The sequence below is a fragment of the Prosopis cineraria genome, unplaced genomic scaffold (genome assembly GCF_029017545.1).
Source record: "Prosopis cineraria cultivar Desert tree isolate PC_DT_omini unplaced genomic scaffold, ASM2901754v1 PC1, whole genome shotgun sequence".
In the NCBI taxonomy this organism is placed as follows: Eukaryota; Viridiplantae; Streptophyta; class Magnoliopsida; order Fabales; family Fabaceae; genus Prosopis; species Prosopis cineraria.
Genome location: NW_026555332.1, coordinates 48,068,398 through 48,084,874, shown reverse-complemented (window position 1 = coordinate 48,084,874; position 16,477 = coordinate 48,068,398). Strand labels below are relative to the sequence as shown.

Genomic DNA, 16,477 nt, shown 5'->3' with positions numbered 1-16,477 from the left:
CACACACAAATTAATTACTGTAGTTGATAACTAATTAAATTGTATTAATAATTGATTGTATTCTCATACAGTTTAATTTAATTGTTATATTTTTAATGTAAAATTTTAATATAATTCTCTTTGAAATAAAATCTATATATATATATATATATATCCTCATGACTCATGCTTCAAATTCAATGTTGTAATTTTTGGAAAAAATCAATGTCATCGTTACAATGAAACGTAGACTCAGTAGACATGGAATTCTTTGTCATTTTCATTTCATTTTTATAAACAAGATTATTACCCGAAACCCCCCATTTGCGTCCAGGTTCATGTGTTACTCACGGATAGTGATTTTAGGTGTCCGTGTATTATTTCACAACTCACTCCATCTCCATAACAGAATTTCATACAATAATGAAAACGTTAAAAAGAGAAGAAGAAAGAAATAGATCACTAATTATCTAATTTGCCTTTTTGATGACATTTATTATTCATAACAAGCAATTGGTGCTCTTTTCCTTGAAATCGAGATTTGAGAGTGCTTGTCTTTTCAAACAACAGCTCCGTTCAAGAAGAAGAGGGAAAAATGCGCACAATTTTATTAGAACAAATGGATAGCAATTATAGTCTTGTCTTTGCCATCACAGTTAAATAAAATGGAGCTAGAAAAGGCGTATAAAATGAACCGTGAGATGATACAGGACTCCTTGTAAAACAAGATTACAAAAATTCAACATCAAATAGCGAGGACATATATCAGATTTCAATCACCCGTTATACTGATACAATGACACTTGGAATCAGGTCAAAATGCCAAGAGATGCCAGTGAAATACTCCAAGAAAAAGGCCAAATGGTGATGCAACATAATGGAAGAATCAGGAGTTCAGGACGCCCCAGACGAAGCGACGGGACAAGGGACCGGCGGCTTAATGCCGTCATGGATGACGACAATTGCTTGTGGTCAGATTTAAATTATTATTCGTTCCCTCTTTTTTAATCATTTTCATCAATTTTTTTAATATTAATGTAAAAGAAGTGTTCCTTCGTCTTTACTCCCTTTCATCCCATTTATAATATCTATTTTGTTTTGTTTATAAATTACAGTATGACTTGTTATATAATAATTCTTTAATTTTATTTACAAAACACATTTTAAAAATAGTGTGACTTTTTAGATAATATTTAAAAAATAAAAAAATATAATATTATTTTTTTAAATTTATTATATAGAAATATATTTAAAATTTTACACACTTTTTTTATATTTTTTTTTAATATTATGAATTTGATAAAAATAACTTATAAAAAAGATCAGGGAGTATTTAAAAAATATTTTTAAAATGATCTTCTATAAAAAAAATAACATATTACTTTTTAAATTTGTTATATAAAAATATATTTAAAATTTTATATATTTTTATTTTATAAATTTTTTATATAATATTGATAAATTTAATAAAATAATTTATAAATAGGTGGGAGACAGTAAATTTTTTAAAATTTTTTATTTTTAAATATAAGATATTATTAAGGTAATTTTTTAATAAATGAAGAGAAAAAGATAAATAAGTAAATCATCAAGTAATTTCTGGGGGACCCCAGAAGGCATCGAGGAAAGCAAAAGTGCAAATCGCAAATGGCAGGATAGCACTGGCCAAGAGTTGCTGCAGGACGCTGGAAGCCTCCGGGCACCCCCCAATCCACGGTCCTCCGGGCTCATTTGAATGCTGTGCACTCCGTTTCATAACCACTAATGACAACAGCAAGTTCCGCTGCCATTTTGCCATACACGATACACAATTCTCACGATTCATCAGCTAAACCGACCTCATCTAATACAGTCCATGGAGTCAAGTTCAGATGATGAGCATGTTATACTGGTTTGCAAAAACCCTGATTCAACTGAAACGGAGTCCGGGAAGGAAGAAATTCATCTATCTGCCACAGATATCCTCAACCGGGATCTTCAGACTATTCTCCGTTTCCCAACGATCAAAATTCGGGCACGTCGAAGTAGGTGAGTTACTCAATGCTTATGACCTCCGTTTTACTTTGGCGAAAATTGTGAGTAACAACCGCACCCGAGTTCTCTTTCTTCCTTTTGTGTTAGAAGTTGCTAGATTCCTTTGTGGAGTTTGAATTTATTAGCTCCTAGCTCAAGTGTAATCACTTTGCAATTCTTTTCATTTTGTGCAACAGGCTCATTGAGCAATCTTCTTATTTCCGGGGCCTCTTATGTGGGAGCTTCAGGTAAAAGTAAATCTTAATAGTTACTTTTGAGCGGAGATGATATTTATAAGTCTCATTGGGTGGGAATATCATCGCTTCAATCTGGAACTTGCTTATCCAGTCGTCTTTATATTTCCCCCGAACTGGGGCTTCAAAATGAGACAGACCATGAGCCAGTTTTATATGACACCAAATATTTGTGTTCCCCCCCTCTTTTTCTTTGGTTCGCTCAAGCGATGAATGTATGGTATATTGAACAACTGGCGTCACTCTGAGTCTCTGACAGTATTAAGATTTTGGCTTTTCCCCATTCTATTCGAATTGATCTAATGCTTTAAAGGCTTCTTCTTCTTGTTGTTAACGTTATTATTATTTTGTTGGCTAATTTGCTGCCTTTTTTTACTTATTTCCTTCCTTTTTGATTTTTGCCCCTTTTCTTTCAATGAAGCAATTTGCAGCTTTTAGTTGACTTTGAAGATCTGTACAATTCCTGGCTTGATAACACGCTTCCTATAACTTCTGCAGTGAATCATGCCTGGGCTATACCATTGTTGAGTGGAACGTGCTACCATTTATGGACATTCTGAAGTATCTATATGACTGCCCGTTGGAGATTACATCAGATAATTTCCTCTCTCTTTATGAGGTAAATTGTAGATTGGTTTTACCTGTCTAATTTCATTGGTTCCAAAGAACCTTGCTTATTCATGAGGTAATCTGGGACTATAACCTTGTTCATTTTGTTCGAGTCTTTGACAACTTTAAATTTGTAAAGTGGAAGATAAGAGCAAAAAGGGTGAGTATGAAAAAAACCAATTCCCCAACTACTAGTAGAGCACCTTTTAATTTGTCTTATGAAAGATTGATTATATTTGGCTTAAACATAATTTTATGTGATGTCATTTAACATGGCACATCAAATTCTTCAACAAGGTTATCCATTGTATTGAACATTAATACATGGCTTTATACAAAGAAGAATTGCCTTTTTTATTAACTAATGATTTTATATTTTCCAATGTCAAATGGTTATATGGTTTCTCCTAGAATTCCACCCTTTCAAATATATATTTTCCTTTTAAATCTCATACATTGTTGTGCAGTCATCTTTTTATCTTTCTCTTCTACATCTTAGGGTGCACTTTATTTGGTGTGGATTCACTACTGTTGGGGTGCAAAATGTGGTTTTCTGATGTGTCCTCACCTAAAGGATCTCAACCAATACAGATGCAAATGGAGGACATAATACTAATTTGGAAATTTGGCTTGGAGCATGGTAAAATACGTTGTTTTGATGTTTATCAGAATTATTCTTTTGTGACTTTAACGTTATGGAATTCACTCTAAAAGATGATTTTTCTTTTTTCTTTTTTTGGTTTTAAATGATTACATTTGCAGAAAGTGATTTTATGCTGGAATTATGCACAAGCTATCTAGCAAGAAATTTTGTACGTTCTTGGCTCCTATTCTCTATATAACTCAGGCATCCACCTTGTTATCTTACATTACTCTTTGATAATGTATTTCGAGTAGGTCAGAGGATTTTCTATAATCCTTAATCCTACTTCGCTTTAGAGTCTCGACCCATCAAAATGAGGACATTCACGATGCTGTGTTTCTAAATTTAACTGTGAAACTTTTCTCCATTGGTTTCTTCTATGCCTAACAATAATGTACTTGTGGAATTAGCTCTCTAGTGTTGGGTGTTGTTAATGGAAGACTGGATTGAAATGATTCATGCAGGATCTTGTTTTAAGCATTGTTCTATGGCATGCTCTTAGTTCAAGAGGGTAAAATGTAGTTTCCTGTTATTCCTGTCATAAACTCGTTCCTACTTGATTACAAAAGAAAACATACAGTAAAATAGGTGAAGCATGAATTGTTGATATTGGTTCTGTTCAAGCTGTAGAAATTAAAAATTTAATGCTCATGCTGGTAATGAAGTTATTGAACGAGGGTAGAGGAAGCTAAAAAAGAACACTCAATGAAGTTATTGAATGAAACCTAGCACTATATCCAAATATTTGGTTGTTGATAGAGCACAAAAGGTTTGTTGTCTTTGTTGTGCTGGTAATGCTTTACAATTTTGAGCTTGGCAAGATTAGTGGGATTTGATAATTTTTTAACTTCAATGGTTCTGTTAGCTGAGGAGTGTTAGATACTCTGTCCTACTTTAAAAGTGGTTTAAGGTTTAAGAATACCCTGTAGATAATGTGAATCCTGTGTTTTTGTATCTTTTTTATTATTATGTTATGAAATTGACGATATATGGTTTTCTACTTTGCAGATGTGGGCATCACATAGCACTTTATTTGAAAAAATTCCATATAACATGTTGTTGTCTTCTATAGAGCATCCTCACCTGACTGTTGACAGGTTGACTTGACACTATTCACAGAATAGTTTGATTCAATTCTATGTAATTTATAAATCTGATACTGTAACATCTTAACAGTGAAATGCATCTTTCTGATGCACTTTTACACTGGCTTGAATGTAACTTCGAAAATATGGAGACCTTGGGCAGAGCTGAGTACAACTGTGACAGACTGTTGAAACAAGTGAGGATTTATCTCTCTTCATCTTGTGTTTAGTCAGAAAAATTATTAGGAGAAAAATGCAAGCTGAAATGACTCTATTATATATGACTGAAGTCAAGTCAAATAGTGATTTTTGCATCACTAAACAACTGGTTTGCGGATAACTGAAACCTAAATGTCATGAAGGATATGTAGTTTATGCACAAGTTCGCTGCAAATCTTTGATGTACTGTGCAGTTTCTTGGGATGTGTGGTTGTATGTTGAAGGGGATTTTCACACTTCTTAATTTATAATTGTTTACATTCATGTATGGCAAAACTTCCTTACATGGAGCTCAACTCAATCGTACAATGTTGTGTATTTGATTGGATGATCCTATATTGTTTTTTTTTTTTTTGCTTTTTGAGAAAAATATTTCAATCTTAATGTGTTCAAATTTTATACACCAGTGCCTTCTCCCTTGGAAGCCTACATGAGCCTTGGTAATGTAAAAGAATAATTGCATATTTTTCAAAATAATCTTATAAAATATAATTATCTGTCATTGAATTTTGTTACTGTATTCTATTCAAGGATTTGTATGGTTTTTACATTAGAAGGGACTTTGCAAAGCATTATGTCAATCAGGGAAGATTGTGTGAGGTAATCAAATTAATCAAATTGTCCTCAATTTTTTTGTTTAAATTTCAATCTGGTAATTTGATATGTCATTTTAAAGGATAGTTGTGCATAAACCATGCTCTCAATTTTGGTTTAATATATTATCAATCTTACTATTGACTTTGTCACTTGTAACATTTTTACTAAATATGTCATTGTCATTCTTCTTAAATAACCTGTTTTTCTGGGTTATGAACAGATTCGTGTTGGCCTTTTGCCATTGTGGTTTGCAGCAGGTATAGTCTAATTTTCAGATATTTCCCGTGGCACTGTAGTTTCTTGTTAATCTTGACATGGAAATATCTTGATAATGAAAGGTAACTTGCTATATTTGTTGATCAGGGAAAAGAAACTCTTATTTTTTAGACAGCTTGCTGAAGAAAGCCTTGATTCAATTTTCAGACAATTAAATACTCCACCCATGGGTTCACAAAATCTTTTAGGATATGATGACTTGCAGCATCTCAGGATTCGACTGACAGAATATTCCAAGGTACTCTGAATACATGGAAGTCACTGAATATGAATTTGGCTTTCTTGCTGATTGATTGTTTAATTATAACTTCTGCTACTTTCTTTTGTATGCATGGGGAAAGGGGTGAAGCAAGCAAATATTATGGATCTTGAAGATTATCAGATATTACTTGAGAATAAGTGTTGCATAATTATAAATGCAAGCCTTTGCTGAATGTTAACACTTAACTATACAGTGGTGGTTGAGGGTGGTTATTTTGACCTTTACTCTTGCGGTTTCTTGGTGCTTAGTGACACTTGTCAAGAGATTCATGGAACATTTAGGCGATTAATTCTTCAATAGTATAAGCTGCAGACTCTTATATGTAAAGTCAATTTGGTCTACTTTAGTCAAAGTCTTGCTGCTCCACTTCCATTCATTTGGCATTTCAACTTTTAATAATGACTATTTTATTAACAGTGCAGAAAACCAGTCCTTAGTTTCTTTTAGCGTTTGAGTTCAGCATTTGTAATTCATGCTCTTCATACGTGTTCAAGTCAGAGTCAGTTTGTCTTTGATAGAGTTATGAGATAATGGGTGATCTAGAAAAATAGATATTATGAATAAATATTATTTTATATATTTTCTATTTAATAATATTGTTTAGATTTTATTTAGATATTTAGTTATCTAGATTTTATATAGATATTTAGATATCTATATGTTTATTCAGATATCTAGTTATTTAGATTTTATTCAAATGTTTAATTCTTTAGATTTTATTTAGTATTTTATATATATATATAGATTCTAGGAGATTTTATTCAGTCTTATTTAATTATCTAGTTATCTAGATTTTATTCATTATTTTAGATTATATTTAGCATTATAAATATGCTTAGCAACTTAGAAGTAGGCATATCACGAATAAAACAGATTTTTCAGACTTGGTCCTTTGGAGATTCACCTAAGCATGGCTATTGAAAGAAATATAGAACGAGATTCTTGTTCTATATCATCTTGATAGATATATTCTTTCTATTTTCTTCTATCAGTTTTATGTTCTCTTATTAATATTTTGAAGTTAGATTTTGATTTCATATGTTAATAGAGATTTATGTTCCTTATTTCTCTTTACTCATCTTGGAACCTATCAGTCTTAGTTCTCTGCAATGAGTCAGATATCATCTATTAGGAATTTTATTGTGATTAAGTGATGGAAACTTTTCTTTGAATGCAGAAAGTGAACCTTTCAGATTGTCCCCAAATAACACCTGCAATTCTGCTTCTGTCACTGGTCCCTCTATCACCTCCAATGGATCTCGGATTAAGAAATATTATTGAACTGCTTTGCAATAACTTTGAACACGCCATAAGAGACAAAAGTTCATTCCCACAAATAATGTCACGAACCTTGTCCTTTGAAGCAGTTCAGGAGGTAGATATCTCAAAGTGTCAAAGACTGCTAATTGAAGGTGCCATTGAATGCTTTTGCAAGTCTTTTCCTTCTTTAAAAATATTGAGAGCTGCTTATCTTCTGAACATCAGGACAACTAATTTTCTTCAATTAGCACTGAAGTGCCCTCAGGTCTGTGAAATTGACTTGACTGTTGATATTACTCCACTAATGCCAACATTAGTCTCAATCATATCATCAAGTCATTCAGTGATATCACTGGTATCAGAGAGGGCTTCTTTTGTGAAATGTAGTTCAGTGGATGCCTTCTTATTCTATGAATCTGGACTACTACTTTCTAACATTACCAAGCTCACCTTAGAAGGAAGAACTGATATCTATGGTGAGCTGCTTATATGATGCACGCATTTTATCTAAATGATTTTGTAGTAATTTTATATCTTTTTTTTCAATTAATAACCAATCGAGTGCTCTTTAATTGTCTATGCCAGATTCAGATCTCCAGTACATCTCCAAAATTTGCATTTCACTGCATCACCTGAATCTTAAAGGATGCATTTCAGTCACAGACACTGGCATATCAGATCTCATATGCAAATGTGTACAACTTAACTCAATTGTGGTTTGCGATACTTCTTTTGGGGAAAATTCAGTTCAAGCTCTTTCCTCAGCTATTTCAGATTGTGGTAGCTTTTCTCTCAACATTTTAGAGATAAGCATTTGAGTTCTGTAGCATCTAAACTTCAAACCCTGCATATGGGGGGCTGCCGAGGTAAGTTGTATTTTTTTTCTACTTTATATGTGAATTCTCCAAAATGGACTAGGTAAGTTGTACTTGAAGATACCCACAACCAACAACAACAACAACAATAAATTGTTTGCCTTATTTTTTGTTAGATCCCCTCTGAGCAAGTCCTCAACACCCAAAGCAGAGAACAGGAAGTAAATGGTTTTGCATGTTTGGAAGTATTTCCTTTTATATCGGAGTTAGGCTTTAGGATCGCATTGAAATGTTTCAGATAAATGTAGAATGGAATTGAAAAGCCAAAAAAAAAAAAAAAACATTCAAGACAAAATTAAAACTGTCCTCAAACTCTAGGGACAGAGAGTACTTTTGCCACAATTATTTGAACATTACGGAGGACATATGATGCTTTATGATTTTTGATAGTTTGTACGGGACAATTGTTTCATTTAGCTTGGATTGTGTAATCCATTTTGAGCTATTATTAGCATATAGAACTATGTGGAGAAACATGTGTTGATTTGTTTTGTAGGTATAAATAAGTTATCTCTGCTTAAGCTTATGTCTCAAATGCAACTGCTGAGGGGTCTATGCTTGAGAGGGACAGACATGGTTGACCAAGTACTGAATAACTTCCCAGGTTCTTCCTTGCAGATGCTTGATGTTTCAGATACTAAGGTCAGTCATCAAAGTTTTAACTCCTAGCGTGTTTGGTGTATCTCTCCATAGTCTTACTGAATTGCTTATTATTTTGTGGAAACAGAGAGTTAGATTTAGTTGATGCAGGAGGTATGGAATGTCGCTTAAATTCTGAAATATAACCGTTAATATAATAATTTTGACTTGACACATAGTAGTTAAGATTTTCGTGTCTCCTTCAATTGTATAACCATCAATGTGCTGTGATCTGGAGGTTGTTACTGGCTAATAAAGGGGTTATATACTTTTCCTATTGAGTCCTAATTGATAATTTTGTTGTGTTTACTGGTGAAATTACAAGCTAAACCTGCTTGCTTCAATTGTGGAACAGAAGATTAAGTTGAGTGGTACGGTGTTGAATTTCATGGCTTCTTATGTTAATATCTTCTATCCGATCTACTAATTGATTTAATGTTGAATGATGAACAATTAACATGCGGAATTGGGCAATACAATTTGGTCATTATGCACTGATATTTTGGCCCATTGTGACTTTGTAGATCCCAAATATTTAGTGTTTTTATTCGTATTGTCATTTATATGATATTTGTACATTTTCCTTAGTATAATCCATTTTCTTCATTTGTAGATTTCTGGAGCTGCATTAGCTCATATTATTGAAGGAAATCCAAATTTGAAATGCCTAAAAGTTAGAGGCTGTAATAATTTATTTCAAGAGGAAAATTTTATTGAGGAAAGAGAATCTATCTCCTCTTGTTTGCATGAAGAACTGTGTGCCAAGCTAGGAAAGAGGTGCAGATTGGAAGAAGTTGAATTTGGATGGGGCTTTTCATCCTTCTCTTTGAAAGCTATGGAACCTGCACTGGTGATGTTACGGAAAATCAATGTAGGTTTAGGTGCAATGCTTGGTGAAGATGCACTGAGAAAACTACCTGCAATTTGTCCCATGCTAGAAACAATAATATTTCAGTTTCAGGTATTCATTATCTTCCCTTTGGATTTCAGATTCTTACTTCCTCAATAATAAAGGGAAAAAAAATACTGCAAATGATGAAAGTGTGATATAAATCAGATTTGGTGAAGGTCAAGGATCGACTTCTTGACCAATTGATGAAGGCTTTGATGGCATGTCAGTTACCATTTCATTCCAAAAGTTTAAGCTAGTGGGGAAAGGCCTAGGATTGGTTTTTTTTTTATTCATATCTGTAACAAAGTTAAAGAGCAATATATACACTCCCAGAAATTACTTACGGGTCCGAAATTTTTGTATCATATAGGTGGACATTTTTTTCCTTTAGGAGCAGTAGCAATGTTAACATGTCCAATCAAGACATCTGAAAAAAGAATGGTGCCTGTGGCGCTCTAAAGAGAAGCTACATAGGCCAAATCATCTGCCCATAAGTTAAGCAGAAGCCATAGCATTATTATCCGGGCCAGGAGGTCAATTCCCAGAAGAATGAATATCATAGTACTGTTACTGTTTCTACCTATTCAAATATTCTTATGAGCCGTCAAACTATCTGTATTATCTGCATAATGAAATTGAAACGGCACTAGGAGATTTGCATGTTATTGGCTTGGAGTGCCTATATTTTTTCCGCAATAAAGCTTCTCATAATGCAATTCCTTGATCATAATCCATTTAGGTTCATCATTGCCAGTCTCCTTCAATCAGGCAAACCAAGACTTTTGCCTTGAATTGATCTGATTAACTGCTAAAGTCTTATCTTTCCGATTCCTTATGAGTACATAGTTTGATTCAATAGACTTTTATTGCTTGATTTGTCATCTGTCACTGTGCTCTAACTATTCTTGCAGTTATCCTGAATTCTCACATTTTATGACAATCTCAAAATTCTGATTGATGGTTCGTTGTTTTGATTCTGAATAGGTAATATCTGATGTTGTTGTGGTGAACATAGCTACATCCTTGACAAACTTGCGAGAGTTAGCTCTGTGCTATTGTTTTGGTGATATATCCATATCCAGCTTCAAATTCTTCACGCGAAATCTTAGGAAGTTGAAGCTTCAAAGAGTAGCCCCTTGGATGACCAATGATGATTTGGCTATTCTGACTCAAAACTGCAGAAATTTGGTTGAACTTTCTTTATTGGGATGTCCTCTTCTTAACTCAGGTGAGGATTTGTTTCTTGTCACCACTTCATTTGGTGGACGTGATTACATCAATGTTGAGTTCGAAGGGGGTCTGTAGTAAAGCTTTTAACCACTGCAAATTTCAAGCAACTAATGATAAACCTTTTTGTTTGTTTACATTACTCCTTTTAGCAGATTCTCAACAGATAATTTCGCGTGGATGGCCAGGGCTTATTTCAATCCATTTAGAGGTTTGATAATCTCCTTGTACCCATGAACTAACAAGAATTTCTGTACATTGTGCTCTAACATATTGATGAAAATAGTCTTTTACTCTTTTTGGACCAAAGGCTAAAGTCAAAACCACTGATGAAAATAGTCATACAATGGGTTTGTATTTTGTAATATGTATACTAATTGCTCAGTTTATAACCCTGAAATCAAGAACAATCTGCGTTAAACTACATATTAATCAACTATGTAGTTTTAGATGATGGTCTTCTCTGTCAGTCTAGACTCTAGAGTTTCATCAAGACAGCTGCACTTGTTTTTATCTTCTGGCTATACTTGAGAAATTTGAGGGAAAAAGTTGTACGAATTTTTGGATGAAAAGGAGTGGGGTCCATTGTGGAGTGAGAGAAATTTGTCTCTAATGTAATGTTTAGTTGGTAGAAAAGTGTTTTCTAAAAAGGAAATGGGAAATGCACCTATTTTATTTTATAGAAAATGCTTTTTTGTGTACCAAATATTGCATAACTATTTACGAGACTTCAGAGAAATGCTGCTAACGTATTGGACTGGGAGTATCTCCCCGTTGATTGGCTAGTGGCAATTCATTATCCTTTATATTGTTGACTTAATTTATCGAATGCATAATATTTAAAATGTTTCATTCAGTATGAGTTGAGAGAACTGTCTTTTAGTTCGTAAAATTTTTAATATTGTTGACACCTATTGTTCAGGAATGTGGGGGAATAACAGCAAATGGGGTCTCTTCTCTTTTTGGCTGCAAAGCTATTGAAGATCTTCTCCTGCGTCATAATGTGGGCATGCATTCTATTACCTTTTCTGTATGGTTTCTTTTGTGTTGCATGTATTTTCGAGTCCTAGCCATCTTGATGATTTGAATACCGCATATTTTCCAATTGGAATTTTGTTGGATTCCTGCAATCTTCATAATTAATTTTTGTTTGCTCTTGAATTCCGTCTTATTTTTGGTCAGTGCTAGAACTCAAGTCACCTTTAGAGCTTTATAATTTGAGCATTTTAATGTTGAGACTCTAAATTCTAAGTATTAACATTGCTGTCTAAGATGTGTGACCACAAATAGTATTGATGAAGATTAACTGGTGTAATCACTGTTCTCCTTGATTTCTACTTATGCTTCCAAGAGCAAGAGATCTGAGATCTTTAGTGCTATTAGAAATGTATCTGTAATTATACAAATGAAGGCCTCATCCATATTCTTGGATTGTATTTCTTTGTCAAAGGCCCAAACAATTCATGGGATGATAATCCATGAACTTGATTCTGAATTTCTGATAAATGAAGGAGATTGATGATTACAATTGAATAAATACTTGAGGTTGTATCATGCATGTTTGAAGCTTTATGATTTGTAACGTAAGTCAACTTTTTTGTCTATCGCCTAGATCCACCTTCATTTGTCTCACTCGCTAAACCTCGTCATTAATGATCAATGTGTTAATTATTGGGGTTTTTAACTGACAAACATCATTCAGGGACCTGGGCTGCAGAAAAACTTCATTTTTGATGCTGCTTCAAAGGTGTGATGTGTGTGTGTGTGTGTGTGTGTTCATTTATGGTTTAGTAAAATTGTAGGATCTTATGCTGTCTTCTATGTCAACTGTCAGATTCCAATGCTTAGAAAGTTGTCTCTGGATATATGCGATGCAAGCAATGGTGATTTTGACATTCCAAAAGTAAGTCATCCGATCCTTATCTATCGAATTTGTGGTTTTACCGGTTCTTGGGTTGTCATGTCTTTCGTTGTTAGTTTAGATTTTATATATGTTTGTTGGGGAGTCATGCCCATTTTTCTGAGATAATTGAACTAAGCCTCATTTATCCATGGCATGAGATAATTAAGTGATGGATTGCCTTAGTCATATTGACATTCAATTAAACTAAAATTGACTTTGTATAATATAGATCAATCTTAGGTTATTTTTCCTGAGAAGCAATTTAGGGTTACCTTAAGTTAGTTCTAGGCATTTAACTACTAATAAAAAAAATTAAAAATAAATGCTAGATTTTTACACTAAAATGCTAATAAGAAAATGCAATTTATGTCACTAAAATTATCTAAATGGAAGCTAATGCTAATGTTTAACAATTAAATTCTATTATGCAATGCATGAATCTTAAATTATGATTGGGGGTTGTGTCAAGAAAAAAAAATGTAAACTAAAGAAATTAATTAAATGACAAAAAGGATTAATTAATCAAAAATTAAGAAAAGTTTGATTCAAATGTGGTAAGGGAGACAACTTAAGACTTTACATAGAATTAACTAGTCTAATTTAATTAGTTAGATCAAAGGGAATAATAGGAGAGTGGAAGTAATAAATTCAATTATCTAATTAAAACAAAGGGAACTTATAAGTGTAAAGTCTAACATTTAATCCACTAGAGATCTTATAGTGAAGCAAATGCTATAACTATGAATTAGGCAAATTAAATCCATTAAAACTAATGATGATTAATTCAAACTAAATTTGAAAAAAGTATTTAAATTATCTAATTGAACAATTAGACAAATTAACAACTCAATTGAACAATCAGGGTGTAAAAAGAATAAATCAAATTTGTAACAAATACCACAATGATAATTAAATCAACAATAAAAGCTCAATCATTAATTTAATTGGCAAAGCAAGGGTATATAAACATAAGTTTCAGATATTCATTTGACTCAAGCAATTCAAATATCAATCCAATTCATGATTCAAAAATATTTATAACTTAAAATTAGATTGTGCTCAAGTATTATAACTTAAAATCATTTAGAGCTAAATAATTCTAAGCTCCTGAATTAAAAAGATAAATGAAAAATTACTCCTCAATAACCTTCAAGTGTGAATCTCAGGCTTTAGCTTCCATCATCCTCATCCCAAGTTATCTCCCAAGCTAGCTCAAATTCTCATGAATGATGTTCTTCCTCCTTTCACCGCATAATCCATGACCATGGTAAGTAAATAATGGATATGGAGAGTGGTTGATGGGTGATGAAGAGGGGGGTTGGTACGTGAGAATGGAAAGGAAAATGAGATGATAATGTTTGCGCCAAATCCGTGGAGGAGGAGAGGAGAGATGAGATGTTAAAATGAATTATAAATTGGATGGGAAATGACCATATGTGTGTGGTCGATTACGGGGGTGGCGAAGTGGCGTGAAAATTGATGGAACATTGGAGGATTCAAGAGTTGAAGCTGGTTGCTTGGGAAAACAAACTGGAACCACATAAAAACGAGAGAGGGAGAGCTCTCTTTTTCTGTATTCCCAGCGGCTCTGTAAATTGATGAGAGGAAAAGGGTGGGTTGAAATTTCGACCATTGAATTCAAAAGGGGCAAATAAGAAAAAATAAAAGGAGAAAAGTGATAAAGTTATCTAATTTTTCTTGGTTGAAAATTCCCATTGTATTTTTAATAAACCTTGATAAATCCTTCCTTGTCTTGTGTTTTTTAATAGCCCTTGAATGTTCTTTCAATTATCAAGATTAAATCTTTATAATTGAATTTCATTAACTTAAAAAAATCAAATGCACCTATTAGTGCATGCTATATTCAAAATAGATCTCATATCTCAAGAAATACTTCAAAATTAATTTTTCCAGCAGTTAAATATTTTTAGCAAAATAGCCAAAAACTTAAATGTGTAATAATTCAAATTAAGTTCAGTTAAAGATTGACAAAATTAAACCATATTAAGAATAAAAAAATAAAATAATCACAATTTAAGTCCAAAATTTCTATAATTAATTCAAAATTATATTATTGATCAAGATCAGCTAATAATTCAAATAATGTTTAATAAATTTAAGTTAGTTTAAAATTATTATTAAAATGTATGGAAAATGTTGGATAAAATATATAAAAATTATGATTTATCATAAAGCCTACACGACGCCCATTAGCATGAACGAGGCCTTGTGTTATGTGTTTTTCCTAGACCACCTTCGCGCGACAGTTCTAATCCGAAATCCATGGTAAAAGTGATCTGACCTGTCTTTTCTGAAATGCTTCAGACCCATGCAGACAGATACTTCTTGAGTAGCTTGAAGATAGCAAGGTGCGAGTACCAAAGATGTCCGTTTAATCTCCCAGCCCCCTGCCAGGGAGCGCGTTGTAGGTCAGTGCACGTGGAGACGCTGGTATTTGTATGGAACAGCAGAGATCTTGTTAGAACCGTGGTGAAGGAAAGGCTTTAATGTATGCTTCATGTATTTTCAAATTTAAGAGAAAATAATCAATTCATATCATTTAAGGAAATTATTTAAGTATAATAATTATGTCTTGAATTAAAGAAATTGGATTTAATTATCTTTTTAATATAATAAACATGGATTTTAAAAGTTGGTTAAATATAATAAACACATGGGCGATAATTTGAAAAAAAATGTAATAAATATTTTTTAAAATTTGTGATTTTTTTATAAATAAAAATAAAGAAATATATAATAATTTTTTTTATATTTTTAAACGGATGAAATGTTACACGAGGGCCTCATTTTGAAAATGGTGGGGTGAAATCTACCATGTCAAGTTATAGGGCATCTTTAGCACATATGCTTGGCATCAGTTTGGGAACATTAAAATCGACATCTAAATTAAATTTGATATTTTGGAAGCATTTTTACTTAATATTTTATTTGTTTCAAAATAAAAATGAATAATAAAAGCTGATTTATAATTTTCAATTGAAAATAACTGTAACTTGAATTTTAGATAAAATTATTACACTATAGAAACATATTATTATTTTTATTATAAAGCACCTAATGATAACCAAAGAATGATAACTAAGTCATTAAATTTGCACGCAAATATAATAAGATTTTAATTTTATCTTTATTTAAATGAAAATTTTTAAATTTTTGTTATATTTTATTTCATAGTTAATGAGTTTAAATATAAATAATAGTAGAAATACGTAATTAATATTCTACTAAGTGTCATATATTAAAGATCAAAAGATCTTTATAGAAGATGCTCTATATTTCTATAAAGATTAGGTGGAGTATTTTGCAGTTGAAAATTTAATAACAAGTATAAAATATTGTTCTTCAAATGAATTAGTGACTTACTCCCTCAACATTATAATATAATGTATCTTTTAAAAGCTTTAATTTAAAATGTAGGGTGTTGGGTAATTTTTATAATTGTTTTACAACTATATCTTTAAATTTATTATTCATTCATTTCAAAAATAATGAATTGAAATTTTAATTCTTGTTATTAAAACATTTATACAATACATTTAATGAGGATATAATTAAAAAAATATAAAAATTTTTTAAGTAAGGCTTCATCTATTTTTTTTTAAACCATAAAGTAATTACCAATACTTTATATTGCGATCCAAAAGGGCTACTATATATTAGTGTTATTAAAAAATTAAGGAAAAAATAAAAAAAATTGTATATTATTTTTTATTTTAAAATATA

General features: G+C 32.0%; 1 protein-coding gene across 1 annotated transcript; it reads left to right on the top strand.

Annotated features, from left to right (window-relative positions):
- Positions 1-1,593: 1,593 nt before the first annotated feature.
- LOC129311605 (BTB/POZ domain-containing protein FBL11) lies at positions 1,594-15,319 on the top strand. Its single transcript, XM_054953966.1, is given in 21 exon segments — positions 1,594-2,007; positions 2,190-2,240; positions 2,745-2,865; positions 3,447-3,495; positions 3,618-3,667; positions 4,507-4,595; positions 4,675-4,780; positions 5,620-5,656; positions 5,763-5,774; positions 5,777-5,913; positions 7,115-7,678; positions 7,680-8,003; positions 8,006-8,063; positions 8,569-8,714; positions 9,325-9,672; positions 10,588-10,831; positions 10,986-11,041; positions 11,753-11,833; positions 12,533-12,577; positions 12,665-12,733; positions 15,059-15,319. Coding segments are annotated over 21 exon segments (2,943 nt in total). The 5' UTR covers positions 1,594-1,834; the 3' UTR covers positions 15,242-15,319.
- Positions 15,320-16,477: the final 1,158 nt, after the last annotated feature.